This window comes from Leptidea sinapis, chromosome 24 (genome assembly GCF_905404315.1).
Source record: "Leptidea sinapis chromosome 24, ilLepSina1.1, whole genome shotgun sequence".
Taxonomy (NCBI): Eukaryota; Metazoa; Arthropoda; class Insecta; order Lepidoptera; family Pieridae; genus Leptidea; species Leptidea sinapis.
The window spans coordinates 6053032-6070871 of record NC_066288.1 but is presented as its reverse complement, the minus strand read 5'-3'; the positions used below and the strand labels follow the sequence as shown (position 1 = coordinate 6070871).

The window sequence follows — 17840 nt, the reverse complement described above, 5'->3', positions numbered from 1 at the left end:
TGCCTCGTGTAGAGGCGAAACACGTGTCGAATTGTTTAAAAACAAATATTGGCGGAATTAACACTAAAGAAAACTTAAATCATTTGTATAATTATGGATTTCCGCAAAGTAACGCCTAATTCAATAAATTTTCGAAAATCTACTATTACTACTAGTACGGTAGCAATGCCTATTACGTTGCATTTTTTACATATTATGTCAAACAATTCCGATACATACGATCGTTTTTGGTTCTGTTAACCTCACAACTTGATACATACTAGAGTTACTAGACAATTCAGAGTAGGTATAAAATAGAGTAGGTAGAGAAAATTCAAAAATTTTCGGTACGGCCTTTCCATTTTTTGTAGTGTTCTTTGAGAGCGCGGAACATGCGGTAGAGAGGCGCGATCGGCCTAAGTTATGGTTTTTAATTTAAGTAAAAAAAAATATTTGAATATAACAGAAAAGAAATTGTAATTTTCAATTAATTCCTTCTTTGTATTATATAAAATAATGATAAACCAGTGATAATAATTCAATTAAATTCACAAAAGTATGTTAATAAAGTTAATTTCATATGACGTTCACACGTAAAATTATCGTCAACTATATTTATTTTACGAATTATTTAACACATTTGTGCCGTCTGACGATAAGGTTATTTTTCATCTTTAAATTATGAATTGTTAAGTTTTTTGTTGACTTACGGTGCGCAGAGGTGGTCGCTAACTATGGGACTTATGAGAAAGGTCATGGTCGCTCAAAGGGCAATGGAGAGGGCTCTGCTCGGAGTTTCCCTGCGAGATCGAATCAGAAATGAGGAGATCCGTAGGAGAATCAAATTTACCGACATAGTCCAAATGATTGCCAAAACTGAAGTGACAGTGGACAGGGCACATAGTTCGACGGACAGATGGCCGTTGGGGCAGTAAAGTCCTCGAATGGCGACCACGTACCGGAAGACGCAGTGTTGGTAGGCCCCCCACATGATGGACCGACGATCTGGTCATGATCGCCGGAATACGTTGGATGAGGACAGCGCAGGGCCGATCGTCGTGGAAATCTTTGGGGAATTCCTTTATCTAGCAGTGGACGTCTTCCGGCTGGTGACGATGATGATTTTTTTAAACACCTCATAGTGTCGGATGTTGCGTCACGCGGGCCGTGGCTCGACAGCAGATACTATAATACAAAAGGAGATATAATAATATAATAGACGTACAATATACTCACGTATAGGTAACCTGACAGCCCGACAATGCATCACTAATTGTATTGTCAATGTGTGCGTTAGCTAGTTTTATACTAAAAATATTAAGGAGCTAACTCCAAGCGTGGCTGACTGCTTACGACTTATCAATCAAAATCGGTTACAATTACTATAGATTCACTATCCTTTTCTACCTTGCTGAATCTGCGATAGTATGTTCTCTCTCGCATGCTTAAACTATATTTTTTTATGAAAATAGGGGACGTATCGAGCTGGACGTACAGCTGATGGTAATGGATACGCCCTGCCCATTACAATGCAGTGCCGCTCAGGATTCTTGAAAAACCCCAAAAATTCTGAGCGGTCCTACAACTGCGCTCGTCACCTTGAGACATAAGATGTTAGGTCTCATTTGCCCAGTAATTTCACTAGCGACGGCGCCCTTCAGACCGAAACACAGTAATGCTAACACATTACTGCTTCACGGCAGAAATAGGCGCCGTTGCGGTACCCATAATCTAGCCGGCATCCTGTGCAAAGGAGCCTCCCACTGGTATATGCTATTATATTATAAGTGTACTCTACGATATATATTTACTATGATTTTGTGTTCTGGCATATCTTATCAACTAATGCAGCTAGATCGAAACACATCATATTGAAGTTATTTTCTCTGTAAACATAACTCAAATATATACTGATTTAATTAACCATATAATATTATCAAGAATATTTTTCAATAACGATTTACTGTCTTCTTAATAAACGCAATGAAATGTTACTCCATTGACAACAATTGACACATTGCGGATATCAAACACAGACGTCACTCTAAGTCAGCTGTATGTGAACACATGACATACCGACCTAACCACTACATCCGGTTCGACCAACCAAAAGTTTCGGTAAAACAGAATAGATTTATCCCAAGACTGGTACGTGAAGCCATTGAAATTAAAAAAATACCCAAATTATACAAATGATTTAAGTCTTCTTTAGTGTTAATTCCGCCAATATTTGTTTTTAAAACAGTTCGACACGTGTTTCGCCTCTACACGAGGCATCCTCAGGACGTGTTGTCTCGCCAAAATCTGGTGCGAGACTGAATTGTTTTAAAAACAAATATTGGCGGAATTAACACTAAAGAAGACTTAAATCATTTGTATAATTATGGATATCCGCAAAGTAACGCCTAATTCAATAAACACCCAAATTTCAATAGAGAAGACGTTCTAAAATTATCAAACATCTGGGATCCAATAATCTCTAAATTTAAACCCACAACTACACATACCAAAAAAGAAGAGGACACTGTCAGTAAATTTTGCCAAAAACCATCTGTTTATAGCAAATACCACATCCGAGGCAATAAATGACGCTAAACTTCATAATGACAACTATGACAAATGCTATCTTTGACTCATTTCATCTGCAGTCTCCCTGAAAACGAGATCTGGAAAGGTCGGGGTTAACTAAAATAAAACTAAAAATATCACACACACACAGAAAAATATCACAGCTACAATTACACGCGTTTCCGGGGCGATACGACATGGGTACCTTCAAGAAAAGCGCGTACACCTTCCTTAAAGGCCGGCAACGCTCTTGTGATTCCTCTGGTGTTGCAAGAGAATGTGGGCGGCGGTGATCACTTAACACCAGGTGACCCGTACGCTCGTTTGTCCTACTATTCCATAAAAAAAATCCTTTAAGTTTTTTATTTAAATGTTAAGTTCTAAGTTTTAAATTATCTCCGTCATGTAATTCTGCAGTGGCAAAGGTAAGATAAAAAACAAAAACCTTTAAATTTAGTATTACTTTACTTCGCGTTTATTAATAAGACAGTGTTGTCGGGTAAAGTAAAACCTCGTTCGAGCTAAACAAAGAGTATTGTGATGAAACGTCATTGTACCTTGACCTTATGATCTCTGTGTTCGACTCGTCATTAGGTTTTGCGCGAACGTTATATATTCATATATGTACTTAAATAATAATTTAATAGCGATTGTCAAGAAATGCTCACCCGATTGATTTTGACATTTTATATTTTATTTTAGTTTCAATGATATTATTACACGCTTTTTATTAGCTTCACCTGTATGTGTGTTTCTTTGTTTGTAACCGACTTTGGGCGCGATTTTGACCCACTTTAAACGGCCAGATTTCGTTCAAACTTCGTAGATGTATCGAGGACCCATGATAATACATTAATTTGATAAAATTATTCCATGTTTCAATCACGGACTAGTAAAAAAAGAAGGACTCCGCGCCGTGATATTAGCAAGTGAAGCACCTGTAAGCTAGTGTGGTATTATTTTTTTTTTATTTATTTATTATATATATAGTGTGTGTGCGGTTTTGGGTATACCAGATACACAATTTTTTCTCCCTTAAATAATCATATATGGCCACAAATACTATCGTTTTTACACTTTTTCACAACGCACGACGGCATTTTTAAAATATTTTATTGCGACGCAAACTGATCTGTCACAGACGATGGCAAATCTTATAATGGCGGCCGATCACCTTGCATTAGTGTAAGTGTGTGCGTGGGGCTATGTATTTACATGTTTATCGGCTTGTTTTGGCGCCTCACTGTTATGTAAGGTGACACGGAGTCCTTCTTATTTTACTCGTCCGTGGTTTCAATTTGCAAAATAAGATTTTTGTTAATATACTTATATAATTTTCATCTTTAGTCTATAAGGCAGTAATTGATGTTAATATTAAATTTAAACCATTATCTTTAACCGATTTATCTAATATTAGGAAAGTTTAGAATACCAAAGAGAATTTAATTTAACTTTATTTTAATAGTGTTTATTAGTTTTTTTAACTAGATGTTATTATATATCTATTGTACAGACACCGCTTGATAAAAGTCGGTAAGATGATAAACGAAACATCCATGGTACCCCACCATGAGCGAAGCTAGAATTAAGGCGAAGAGAAGTTAGGCATTAAGGCGCTGTAGACTGAAACAGAAACATTTTAAAAATCTACTTAAAAAATTTCTACAAATACTAACGTTTCAGTTTTTTGACATGTTTATCTACATGACTGACTTAATTGTTGCAGTTTCGAAAAAAATAATACGAAAAAATCTCTTTATAGATAAATAGTCTTTTTTACTTTAATTATTTTTGTTATCCCAAAACTATAATATTTTATTCGTATTTCAAAATTTTCTTAGTTGGTTTTATCAATACGTTTAGTGAATTTTTTTAGCATTTGTTTTTCGAAATAAACCAGACGCGACGCCTTGGTCAACGTGCACAAATCAAATCATTTATTAATAAAATTCTAATTATCATTTTAAATAGGTAGGGAAGTACCTAACTCACAATAATACAGTATTTTATGCAATTATATATTGTTATATATATATAAAGAAAATTAAAAAAATTACGTATTGTAAAATAAGTGTACTTATTAAATGTTACCTAGTCAAATAATTGGCATCTTGTAAAACTCATCCACTGAGTAAAACGTATGTTCGAGAAGCCTCTTTCGAAGTTGTGTCTTAAACACGGTTGTGGAAGCTGCATTTTCGCAGCTTATGGTCTGGCGTGACCAGTAAGTGTGCCAGATTGTTGCTGCGTAAAGATCTGGATGTATTAACAATACCTTTCTGTCGGAAGAGGTTTATAGCAAACATACAACTTGCACACACTTCGCTTTTACATTATTAGTTAGGGTACGGAAATGTAGTCCTGCATAACATTCATAATTTAATAATTATTAATAATGAAGTGTGTCCATGTTTCAAGCAGGAGAACCTCTGGTGGTTCAGATGGACAACGAGAAGCAAGACAACGCTGAGGTGGCACTCCTGGGTACTGATGGCTCACCCAGGAGATATGCCACATCCGAGCTGAAGCAGTTTTGGGTGGTGCTCAAACGAACCCTGCTGTTCAGCAGGAGAGATTGGGTCAGTACTTTACAGTCCACTTTTCAATTACATTTTATTTTACGGCCAACCGTAGGTGTAACAATGAGTTCTTATATACGAATAAGATCTCCTTGTTACAGTATCTAATTAAGTTATATGTCTGTTGTTATTACAGCACTTGAAGTGGTATTTGGCTTAAAGGACTTGTGTCCAAAGTCGTTAATAATTTAAAAAAAAAGCGGCCAAGTGCTATGGGGCAACGCTGCCGATATTAATACAATATTTGTGCTGCAGAAGAGGGCTATTCGAGCTATTTATAACCTAGGTCCTAGAGAATCATTGAGAGCAAAGTTCAAAGAAATTAACATCTTGACTGTTGCTTCTCAATATATTCTTGATAATGTAATGTATGTTCATAGGCACATAATTGAATTTGCCAGAAACTGTCATAACCATAATGTTAACACCAGGAACAGACATAAACTGATGATGCCTACTACTCGGCTAAATCGAGTTAGTAAGTCTTTTGTGGGGCGATGCCTTTACAACAAGATCCCAGAAAATGTTCAAAACAAATGTATTACTAAATTCAAAAGAATTGTTAAAGATAGTTTGTGTGGTAAATGTTACTATAACACAAATTGACTTTCTTAATGATGATTAGGTGCAATGATTCATATGAAATATATATATGAATGTTTGTTTCCGAGTCATGTATGTTAATATGGATTTATGTATGTTTAAGTAAGTATATTGTATTACATATTATATCGTTGTCTTGTACCCATAGTACAGTCTATGCTTAGTTTGGGGCAAGATAATTTGTGTAAAAGTGTGTCAATATTATATTATTATGATAAGCATTGATACCATATTTTTATGAAAAAAAAAGCCTGCTGAGAGTCTTACGCCCGTTCTTCTCCGGTCTGAAGCACCTATTGGAATGGGTGGTAGTTTTTGACTTTAAATAAGCGATATCATATACTATTTTTAATAAAAATATTTGAATTTAAATTTAAAATGTAATATTAATATATTAGGAATGTCAATTGTCAGACCGGTTAGGCGTGACAGTGACAACTGACGTACACATAACGCCATATTTAAATCATTGTAATTGATTTATTTCTATATTATTTATACAAATTTTCTTTAGTGTTAATTCTGCCAATATTTGTTTTTAAACAATTCTACACGTGTTTCGCCTCTACACGAGGCATCGTCATCCTACACTAAAATCATTTGTATAATTATGGATTTCCGCAAAGTAACGCCTACTTCAATAAATTTTCTATATTATTTAAAAAAATGAACAAAAATCTAGGTCTATTTTGAGTGAAATCATTTAAATTTGTCCAAAATAAAGAATTTCAATAATAAAATCAATCACATATTTAATGACAATTCCGCACTAGATGTAATTAATATCTCGCTTGCCTTAGTAATATTTAATGGTGATATGAATTAGTAAACAAGTTTTTGTGGTTAGCATGCGGTTATCCGTGACAGTTGGGAACTTGTTCCGAAGAAACTGTTAAAAAAATATGTATGTCTGTATTTGAAGGTATCATCAACTCTTATAAGACTTAACTTCCTCACATTGAATACTATTCTCACCCCGGGACTCTCTACTAATACTCTACCCGTGGGAAGCTCCTTTGCACAGGATGCCGGCTAGATTATGGGCACCATAACGGCGCCTATTCGTGCCGTTAAGCAGTTATGTGTAACCATTACTGTGTTTCGGTCTGAAGGGCGCCGTAGCTAGTGAAATTACTGGGCAAATGAGACTTAAAATCTTACGTCTCAAGGTGACGAGCGCAGTTGTAGTGCCGCTCAGATATTTTGGGTTTTTCAAGAATCCTGAGCGGCACTGCATGGTTATGGGCAGGGCGTATCAATAGCCATCAGCTGAACGTCCTGCTCGTCTCGTCGCTTATTTTTAATTCTTATTTCTTATTCTTTCTTATTTATTCAAAATAGCTTTTTAAATCACTTATTGATAGTCAAAAACTACCGTCCATTTTCCAAAATAAAATTCCTAATCTGTGGTATCAGTAAAAAAAGTCATTTATGCTATCGTAACCTTTGGCACATAAACGATTTACTTTTAAATCATAAGTTATTATAAAACAAAATTAGTTATATTATAAAACAAAATCCTCTGCCGCGTCTGTATGTCTGTCTGTTCGCGATAAACTCAAAAACAACTGCACTGATTTGCTGTTTTCAACAATATATATGTAGCTTGGTTCTCGAGGAAGGTGTTCGTATATAATTTGTTAAGTTTTTGTATATATTTTTGTGTACATTAACGATATTTGTTGGAGTTGTCGGAAAAAACTCAGTCGTCTTGGAGCTTTCAATGAAAACGCTGTTGAGATATATAACAAAATAATGTATTGTGGAATTATGGCAAATTCAAATTCAAATATTTTTATTCAAAACTAGCTGACTCGACAGACGCTGTTCTGTACATAATAAATAAAATAATGTTTTTATATGAATTTGTCTGCTGTCGTAATGAAATTGTTTCACAGAAGAACTGTCAAACCGTGCGGAAATTGTTTCACAGAAGAACTGTCAAACCGTGCGTCAATAAATTCTCTCATAGAAATTATGTATGGACACATCAAAGGAAAAACAAATTTGTTATTAATTCCGAGCATTTTCCTATTTATTCATTCCTTTTAAACCTTCTCTGGACTTTCACAAATAATTCAAGACCAAAATTTGCCAAATCGGTCTAGCTGTTCTCGAGTTTTAGCGAGACTAACGAACAGATTTTTTTTTTATATATATAGATAGGATGTGACATCACTTATTAAAAGTCAAAAACTACCACCCATTCCAAAATGAATGCCTCAGACCTGAGAAGAATGGGCGCAACAAACTCAGCGGGCTTTTTTTTTCATCGAAAAAATATGTTACAAAGTAATAATATTAATTCGAATTCAAATTAAAATATTTTTATTCAACATAGGATTTAAAATCACTTATTGAACGTCAAAAACTACCACCCATATACAATTAAACTTATTATTTAATAGCCTGAGGGCGGTCAATCCATTCCCAATCAGTGGTATCATTAAGAAAGTCATTTATGTTATAGTAACCTTTACTACACAAACGTTTTTTAACAATTCTTTTGAATTACGTAATACTTTTGTTTTGAATATTTTCTGGGATCTTGTTGTAAAGGCATATACATCGCCCTAGCAAAGACTTACTACCTCGACTTAACCGAGTGAAGGCATTGTAAATATATGCTTTTACAACAACATCCCAGAAAACGTTCAAAACAAAAGTATTACGTTATTCAAAAGAATTGTTAAAAAACGTTTGTGTGGTAAGGGTATAACATAAATGACTTTCTTAATGATACCACAGATTGGGAATGGATTGACCGCCCTCAGGCTATTAAATAATAAGTTTAATTGTACAATGTTACTTTGTTACTTTGGAAATGTTACTTTAATTGTAAAACATGTTTTTGTTGAAAAAAAAAGCCCGCTGAGTTCTTCTCAGGCATGAGGCATTCATTTTGGAATGGGTGGTAGTTTTTTTTGACTTTCCATTAGTGATTTCACATCCTATTTTGAATAAAAAAAATTGAATTTAAAAAACATGTTGTTAATTGTTTGTAACAGACGTTGATGTACCTGCGTCTGTTCGCACACATCCTGGTCGGGTTCCTCATCGGCGCTCTCTACTACGACATCGGCAACGACGGCTCCAAAGTCCTCTCCAACCTTGGCTTCCTGTTCTTCAACATGCTCTTCCTCATGTACACCTCGATGACCATCACTATTTTGAGTTGTAAGTACTTAGGCAATATATAATTAAATACCCTAATTAGGTAAACAGTTTATCAACAACATAGAAGTGTCTATTTCTGCCGTGAAGCAGTAATGTGTAAGCATTACTGTGTTTCGGTTTGAAGGGCGCCGTAACTAGTGAAATTACTGGATAAATGAGACTTGATAACTTATTTCTCAAGGTGACGAGCGCAGTAATTGTAGTGCCGCTCAGAATTTTTGGGTTTTTTCAAGGATCCTGAGCGGCACTGCATTGTAATGGGCAGGGCGTATATATTACCATCAGCTGAACGTCCTGCTCGTTTCGTCCCTTATTTTCATAAATAAAACTCAACAAACACACACTCACTCTCACATACACACAAACGCACACACGTGATCACACGTAAGTTGAATTTGTCCAGTAATTTCACTAGCAACGGCGCCCCGCAGACCGAAACACAGTAATGTTTTCACATTACTGCTACACGGCAGAAATAGGCGTCGTTGTGGTACTCATATTCTAGCCGGCTTCCTGTGCAAAGGAGCCTCCCACTGGTGAGTTTATGTTCCATGAGTGTTTGGATGTATAATAACTACTATATACTTTCATAACAGCATATTTAAATCGGCCATTTAAGCTTCGTAAATAAATATTATGTTGTTTTTTCCAGTTCCACTTGAAATGCCCGTCCTGGTGAAAGAACACTTCAACCGCTGGTATTCTCTTCGCTCCTACTATTTAGCCATCACCGTCTCTGATCTACCCTTCCAGGTAGGTCCTCTATTACATGGTAAACTATTATATAAACAATTTTTAACCAAAATGCGGTGAACAAAGTCGCATGGCCGCAGCATTTTTTTTAATTAGTTTTTTTACATAAAACTCTTCACAGCTGATTTAAGATCTAAATTGGCCAAATCGGTCCTGCCGTTCACGAGTTTTAGCGAGACTAACGAACAGCAATTAATTTTTATATATATATAGACATATGCTCCCTCTTGTTATAATGAAATTGTTTCACAGCAGAACTGTCAAACCGTGCGTCAATAAATTCTCTCATAGAAAATATGTCCATACAAAACAAATATTGGAAATAAAAATTATTATTGGTCCCAAATCGAAACAAAAACTATCCTATCTCTCAAGTTGGACTAAACTGCACTAATATTCCGAGTAATTGTTGCAGCTCATTCCGCTCAAACAAGTTTGCGCTAAGTTCACACTGACTGTTTAGAAAGTCCCATGGCTGCAGCATTTTTTCTTTTTTATATAAAGCTCTTGACAGCTAACAGCAGTTCTATTTTTAAAGTTCATTCCGGCCCTTAGGTGAGAAGTAATTTGTGTCAGTTTTTCCCTCTCTATGGCGGGAAGCAGCATTTTCCACCCAATAATCAGATCAAAACAGCATTACTTTCAGAGTATGAGAAATGAAAAATATTAGTACACACTGGCAAAAACCAATACAGGTATTAATATTATTGTTCGCAGGCCATATTCTGCATAATCTACGTGGTGATCGTGTACCTGCTGACGTCACAGCCGCTCGAGTGGTTCCGGTTCTCCATGTTCCTCTCGTCGTGTCTGCTCATCTCGTTCGTAGCGCAGAGCGTCGGGCTCGTAGTGGGCGCGGCCATGAACGTGCAGGTGAGAGAGACAGAATTACTATTACATACGTGAATGTGAGTGAGAGGTATGTCACTGACCTCTACTATATACCTCTGCACTGGCGGCTGTCAAAGTGCTTGTTTGATATTCGCCGTTTTGGCGCTGTTGGCCATGTAGCGAGAGTCTGCGGAACTAAAACTAGTGATGACTGTCGAATGAACTTCCTTGTGCGGTGTTTCCGGGCCGATACGACATGGGTACCTTCAAAAAAAGCGCGTACACCTTCCTTAAAGGCCGGCAACGCTCCTGTGATTCCTCTGGTGTTGCAAGAGAATGTGGGCGGCGGTGATCACTTAACACCAGGTGACCCGTCCGCTCGTTTGTCCTCCTATTCCATAAACAAAAAAAAGGGATGACAACCGCAGCTAAGCAAACATCAATAGGAAAACAATTTACAAAAAAAAATTGTGTACTTTATTACGTTGATTCCTGAAGTATACATAACACGGAAAACGAACGAAATGAATTCAAAATGCAAAAATACTTGAGAGTACTTGTACGCTTCTCTCGCAGCCATTTGTATTATACGGCCAAATTAGTTCTCAGGACGCTCACGAGGGGCGCTTCAAATAGGCACAACAAATTTGCTGTCAAAAATATGGAACAGCCTGTCCAGTGGTATTTATACAGGTCAGTGATTTAAGTTGGTTTCTGGTCTCTGTGCGAGCGAGACGGCTTGAACCGGCTTTGTACGGCAAACATGGTTTTAGAAATAGTTTTGCTTAAGCACAGTATTTATTGTTACTAAAATAATTTTGATAAATTTGACTTCATACATTTTTATGTAAACAATATTCTTTAATATTGACACGGGAGTGGGTCAGGATTTGGAAAATAACGAGCCTTTATTGAGTTCACTTTCCCGAGCCGCTGTTCCCCTTGTCGATGGCGGTGCCATCAGCAGATCACACCGAAACCAAACACTAGTTTTCTCTATCTTCTTCTTCTTCATCTCCTGGATAACTTGCCACTTTTCACTATTTCTTCTTCTCTTCCTTCTTTTCCTTTTCACTTTCGAGTCTGAACTAGAACTGCCGTGGGCCACGCTTAGTACGGCTTATATACCCCCGGATCTGTTCTATTTTCAAATGATTCTCTTCCATTCCATCTTTAAATTGTACTAGAAATTTCTTTTAACTATTTCTATCCTGCCCACACATTTTTCATCCCTTTTTCTCTGTTCGATTTGATCCCGAACATAAGAAATTTCCTTTAACATTTTATCTGTAATTTCAGATTATATTTTGTATAAATGCTACATTTTTATTATTATTTTAGTTATCCCGACGTTTCGGGTCCTTTCCAGATAACAGTATCAGGGGGATTTTTATATGTATTATGTAATAACTATTATTTTTCAGAACAAATAAAGTAATTGAAAATTTACGATCTCTATTCTGTATAGCCCCTTATTTATTGGTAATTAAAAACTAGTGGTGTATTATTATCATGTGTATAAAGTCCTGTTACCATTCCAGAACGGCGTGTTCCTCGCTCCCGTGATGTCGGTACCGTTCCTGTTGTTCAGCGGGTTCTTCGTGTCGTTCAACGCTATCCCGGTATACCTCAGGTGGATCACCTACATCTCGTATATCAGATACGGGTTCGAGGGCACTGCTCTCGCTACCTACTCCTTCAACAGGACCAATCTGGCGTGCCACCAGGTAAAACTCAAATTTCTTTTTAATTTTTTTATCTTTTTTAGTAATTTTGATTGTGAAATCTGCTAATATTTGTCTCCAATCAATTCGACACATGTTTTGCCTCTACACGAGGCATCCTCAGGAGATGTTGACTCGCCAAGTTCTGGCAGGAGACTGTCAAAAATTTGGATGAATAAGGATTTTCTCAAAATAACGCTTAATTCAATAGATTCTTTCATAAAAAGGCATAAAAAAGCATTTATTTTCTCAAAATTGATTCCTTTAGAATTCTTTTTGATGTCATTTCTTATACTACTAGATACTACTACCGCTTCGGAAACAAATGGCGCTCTGAGAGAGAAGAAGCGGCGCAAGAAACTCCCAGCATTCCTTTTTTTTGCGCTCTTTTCAATAAACATATACAATATTGTACAGTCATTTCTATTGCTATAAAATAATCACAATCTAGTCCCAGGCTGTCCGATCATTTAGATATTCAGCAGTGGAGTAATAGGATTTACGACAGAGCCATTTTTTTATAAAACATTTAAATTTTTTAAACATTTAAATTTATAGATAATGCCTGAACAGTGGCTGGGACTTTATTATAAAAGTGTATACATTTACCCTTAAAACTAATATGTATCTTACGAAGCCTACTAAAAATTAGTTACAAGAAATCCCTTATTTCTAGTGTTATAATAATGAAAATCACTATTAAGAGCAAAAAGGTGACGATTTTTGAGAACATATATTAAATTTTCATAAATGTACTGAGAATGAACAGTCATAATATTTATTTCTTTAAATTTTTCTTTGAGGGACTGTCATAAAATTAAAGTCGTTTTTCGCTATCTCCTAAACCACTGACTGTTTTGACGTGGTTATCATGAGTAGATATTTTTCACGGTAGCTTGATTGACCAACCAAGTCACGGAAAAATTAATTTGCAAGAACAACCCTTCGAGATATGTAAGATAAATTTCCAAAAGAAATCCAAATGTTTTATTATGTCTAAAGAAAACTCCGCGATGGAATATCTCTCACTCTCTCTTCTGTATATCTTTTCTCATGGACAGCTATAAATACTTAACTTCCCCGCGAGTCACTCGCAAGATAAATTTCTTTGTTTTGTGTGAAGAAAGATCAGCTGCTATCACGAAAAATATCACATTGTTCACTCTTCTCTAAATAACACTAATGCAAAGTCTCTTAGGCAAGTATATTCTCTCTTATTCACATCCGTCGCTCTACCGCGGTTATTACGAGTGTTCTGATGAGTTCTTTGACCCGATTCCTACTGCCGAATTGTACTAAACTAGGTTCTAATCCCCACTATCTGGACGTCAGGTGGACCTCTACAGCGTGGGTTCCAAGAAACTCTTGCATTTTTTTTATGAAATTAGGGGATGAGACGAGCAGGACGTTTAGCTGTTGGTAATTGATACATTACATTGCCCATTACAATGCAATGCTGCTCAGGATTATTGAAAAATCCAAAAATTCTGAGCGGCACTACAACTGCGCTCGTCACCTTGAGAAATAAGTTGTTAAGTCTCATTTGCCCAGTTATTTCACTAGCTACGGTGCCCTTCAGACCGAAACACAGTAATGCTTACACATTACTGCTTCACGGCGGAAAAAGGCGCAGTTGTGGTACGCATAATCTAGCCGGTGCAATGGACTGGTGAAATTAGTTAAGTAGGTATTTCTTCTATATTTTTGTTTGCAAATATTTTAACCAACCAAAAACTTCCAGAGCTATTGTCACTTCAAGAAACCAGAGACAACATTGGAAGAGCTAGACATGACGGACGCGGACTTCACGCTCGACATCGCGGCGCTCTGTCTGATATTCCTGGTTCTACGTCTTTCTGCTTTCCTGTTCCTACGATGGAAGCTGCGCTCCACGCGGTAGAGTACACCTTATGCGCGTAGGAATAGAGTCTAAAATACAGGTACTAGAGTCGATTATATTCAGCTGCTGATATACTCAGAGGCGTATGTTTAGTTCTCGTTGTCTATGCTGGTCGCGCTAGTTAAGAATGGGATTACTAAATGCGTCGCCTCTATAATTTACTACTCAAACAATATCGCCGTCTATTTGAATCGTAATATTGAAGAATTTTTTTTAATGCTGACGGTACATGTTAGACGCCATTTTTGTTCCCATTTTTAACCTGCTCGACTAGTTCATCTGATTCTTTCTAATTTAATAGAATATATATAGACAAGAGGGGTCTTATAGTGTTAATATAAATTGTCAAATTAAATATTGTACACTCAATATTAACGTTTTTGCTATAAGATTTTATACAGAGTAAATATTTAATTGTTATTACTCGTAGGCCTCAAAAAATCGTTATTTAATTTAAAAAAATACAATTGTATACCAAAATGTTTTTATTACTGTAAAAATGTCGCTTTTTGTAACAGGGGCGTTTTTATATAAACGCCTTATTCACCAGACTGATTTTAAAATCTACCGGAAACTTCCAAAACGCCTTTTTACACAGATTTGAGTATTTTATTTTTGTATTATAACATACGTATAGATTAACCCCTTTATTCATAATACTCTGCTATCTTAAAGCATTGCTAAATCTCACTCCGTCTTCTTCTATTGACCTAAGTCAGAATGAGAAAAAACACTCCTAAGCGGCTGTTTAAAGTTAGCGGACCATTACGAAGAAGGGGGTTAATATATTTAATATTTAACAAAAACACAATATAATTATTAAATTATCCTTTTAAATACTATAAAAAACTACAGCTTATTTTAAAACGGTATGGCTTCTTATATTATCGTATACAGTGACATTTTTTCACTATTGTATATATTTTTTGTATCACAACAGCTGAAGCAGTAACTAATATTTACAACACAACACGAAGTATAGTAATCATATTATAAATAATAAATTCCCTTGAACGACGCCCGTCCGTCGTAAATGATTTTCATTGTGATAATATTGAATGTGATTGAAAAAATATTTCAAGTATCGAATTATATTTTTCTGTCGATAATTATTATAATAAATAATTATTATTAATTTGAAATGTTTAAGATGTGATTTGAAATTAGGTGTAAGATTAGATCATTTATACGTCCAGATAGACTGTGACAGCTGTGAAAACGTCGACAAAAATTGAGTTTAGAGTTAATCTCTATTGTGAGCAATTTACGCACCTAAACACAGTGTCATACAAATCGCGAGTGTAAGACGTAGCTTGTCACGCACACTACACTAATATTCCTGGCCTGTTTTTATCGGTTGTCTAACAGCAAGAGACTATCTAGACATATAAGTAATCAAAGGTGTAAGTATAGATTAGTGCTACAATATCGGCATGAAGGAGAGTTTCCACTACACAATTAATGTAGAAAAGTGACCTAAATTGGAAGTATCAGAACGTTCCAAGTTTAATTACCCGATTGAAGTGAATTTTATTCTTGTGTGCGACCAGTGGCGTGTATAGATTAAAATTAAATTGAAAATAGTTATTTTTAATATTAATTACCGATAAAGGGTTCAATCAAGATTGTTTTATTAAGAATTTTTCTTATTTATTAGCCTTTGACTCCGCTTACCTCAATACAATAATTTGAAAATTTGATTTAAATATTAAATGAAACACGCTACTAATCGCATCAAACTATTCAATTTTGTGTATTTTCACATTGTTTTGGTTATATAACGTCTTTTATAAATATATAATCTAGAAAGGTATGGGAAATGAGGAGATTTAAAACCATGACAATATATTATTCATGTTCGCCTTGGTGCCTTTGATAAAAAAAAAATGCTTTCGATGTGGCCTTATTTGTATATATTTTTGTATCAATCTGTATTGCTGAAAGCTATTTAGAGAATCATTCCAAAAATGTCATTTATATAATTTAGGCTCATAAATACTGATTGATGTGTGCCAGATGAACCATTCATTTGCTCTCGTTTTCTCTTCCATATATATTTTTTTAACTCCAGTTAAGTCACCATTTTGGAATAATGTGACTCTACAAGAGAAAACGCAACTGTTAACAGGACTTTTTAGAAAATTTGAATTTTTGTTATGCTTCGAAAACAATTCTTTTTTACGTGCTAGAAAATTAAAAAAAAACATCTATTATAAAATGACATATTCCTTATTAAATTGAGTAAGGTTTACATTTCTCGACTTTTTCATAAGCTTCTCAAAACAAATCATATTATATTTCATATCAAACTATTATTGTCTGCAAATGATAATATCTAATAGCTACAATAATTTTATGAGGAATAATTAACAGGATTTTTACCATTACACAATATTTTTTGAGTGGTGGCAGTAATTATCAGTAAGTAGTTGGTCGTTATTCTCGGATACATATATCGATCTACCCTCTTTTAACTGTATACTGCGTCGAATTTGGATATCTTTATACTATATATATTTAGTTGCAGTATCATTTTCGAACTCAACTAGATCACTGCACTCCATCATTGTATCCCGTTAATAATTGTTATAAGTATTCAATTCAGTTCAAATAAGTTATAAAATAATTTGTTTACTAAACTTATACTAATTTCTTGAACATAATGATTCATCTACCACATTGGTGTAATTGCTCACGGAATTTATTCTATGTCTTGCCTATTGGCTTGCCTTTCTGTAACAATATATTATATAAAACAATGTTAATCATTCTTAAAGATTTCAATGTGAAAGTATTTGACTCGATTGCCACAAAATTTGCTGTGATATTATACAAATGTTTCTCATACTATAGATGCTTATGCTTTTGCAATCGAAACAAATTAATGGTAGCCCTTCAAAGACGTTTCGAATTTCAACTCGTGCGCGCATGTTATTTAGTCATGTCAGACTTGAGACGTTTTATATTATAAATAACAAGAACATGAGATATTTTGACGCTAAGTCTCATGATGACGACCGCAGAGCGGTGAGATCGAGGTCTTATCGCAGAGCGCCATGTCAGATAATGTTACTTAAAATTTGTATTTTAAATTCCTTCCATTCAAATCTGAATGACTCACGAATTACATCATTGAGAATGAAACAGTTTAATATATATGGTTCAAACAAACTAAATAACTTGCTTAAATTAAAATACAATGGTTTCATTTTTTCGAGTTGGCGGTCTTCTAGGCATAAAGTGGAGCAATAAGTCATTATTACCCACACTAGTTGCAGTTTTCAGAGAAGAAAAGTAGTAGCACTGAGAAAATCTTATTGGCACATATTTTGGAATATCTTTAATGGAAATCAGGACTTTGTTGCAACTCGAAATGTGTCTGAAGTTAAACATTTTAGTATAATAACCTGCACCAATAAAGAAAAAACTCATTTAACCAATTCTACCGGGAATTATTATTGCAATAAATTATTGTACGGATACAAGTGAACCCTTGGTGTGAAAGGTTCTTTATTTGTGCGGATTATGTACAGTGTAATGTTTGTAAAAACGACAAAACTCTTTTTAAAATGAGTGTTAAAATTACTGATCAAAATTTACAAACACAAATTCAACGTGTGCAGCTTGTAAACAAGTAAACGTAAATAACTTCCATGAAATTTGCAATAGTAGACATTATTGCGAAGGGCTAAGGTTCAAAACAAGATGAATAAACTTAGAGGATTA

At 35.1% G+C, this 17840-nt stretch overlaps 1 protein-coding gene across 3 annotated transcripts in view; it reads left to right on the top strand.

Annotated features, from left to right (window-relative positions):
* LOC126971578 (ATP-binding cassette sub-family G member 1) overlaps positions 1–16863 on the top strand; it is a 77433-nt gene extending 60570 nt beyond the window's left edge. For 2 of the 3 annotated variants that reach the window (XM_050817892.1, XM_050817890.1), the window contains 6 exons: positions 4966–5126; positions 8738–8906; positions 9559–9659; positions 10377–10532; positions 12032–12217; positions 13956–16863. In XM_050817892.1, the coding sequence (XP_050673849.1) occupies positions 4966–5126; positions 8738–8906; positions 9559–9659; positions 10377–10532; positions 12032–12217; positions 13956–14114 (932 nt within the window). In that variant the 3' untranslated portion in view covers positions 14115–16863. The remainder of the gene's footprint in view (positions 1–4965; positions 5127–8737; positions 8907–9558; positions 9660–10376; positions 10533–12031; positions 12218–13955) is intronic. The other variant, XM_050817891.1, reaches the window with a different exon arrangement.
* The last annotated feature ends 977 nt before the right edge of the window (positions 16864–17840 follow it).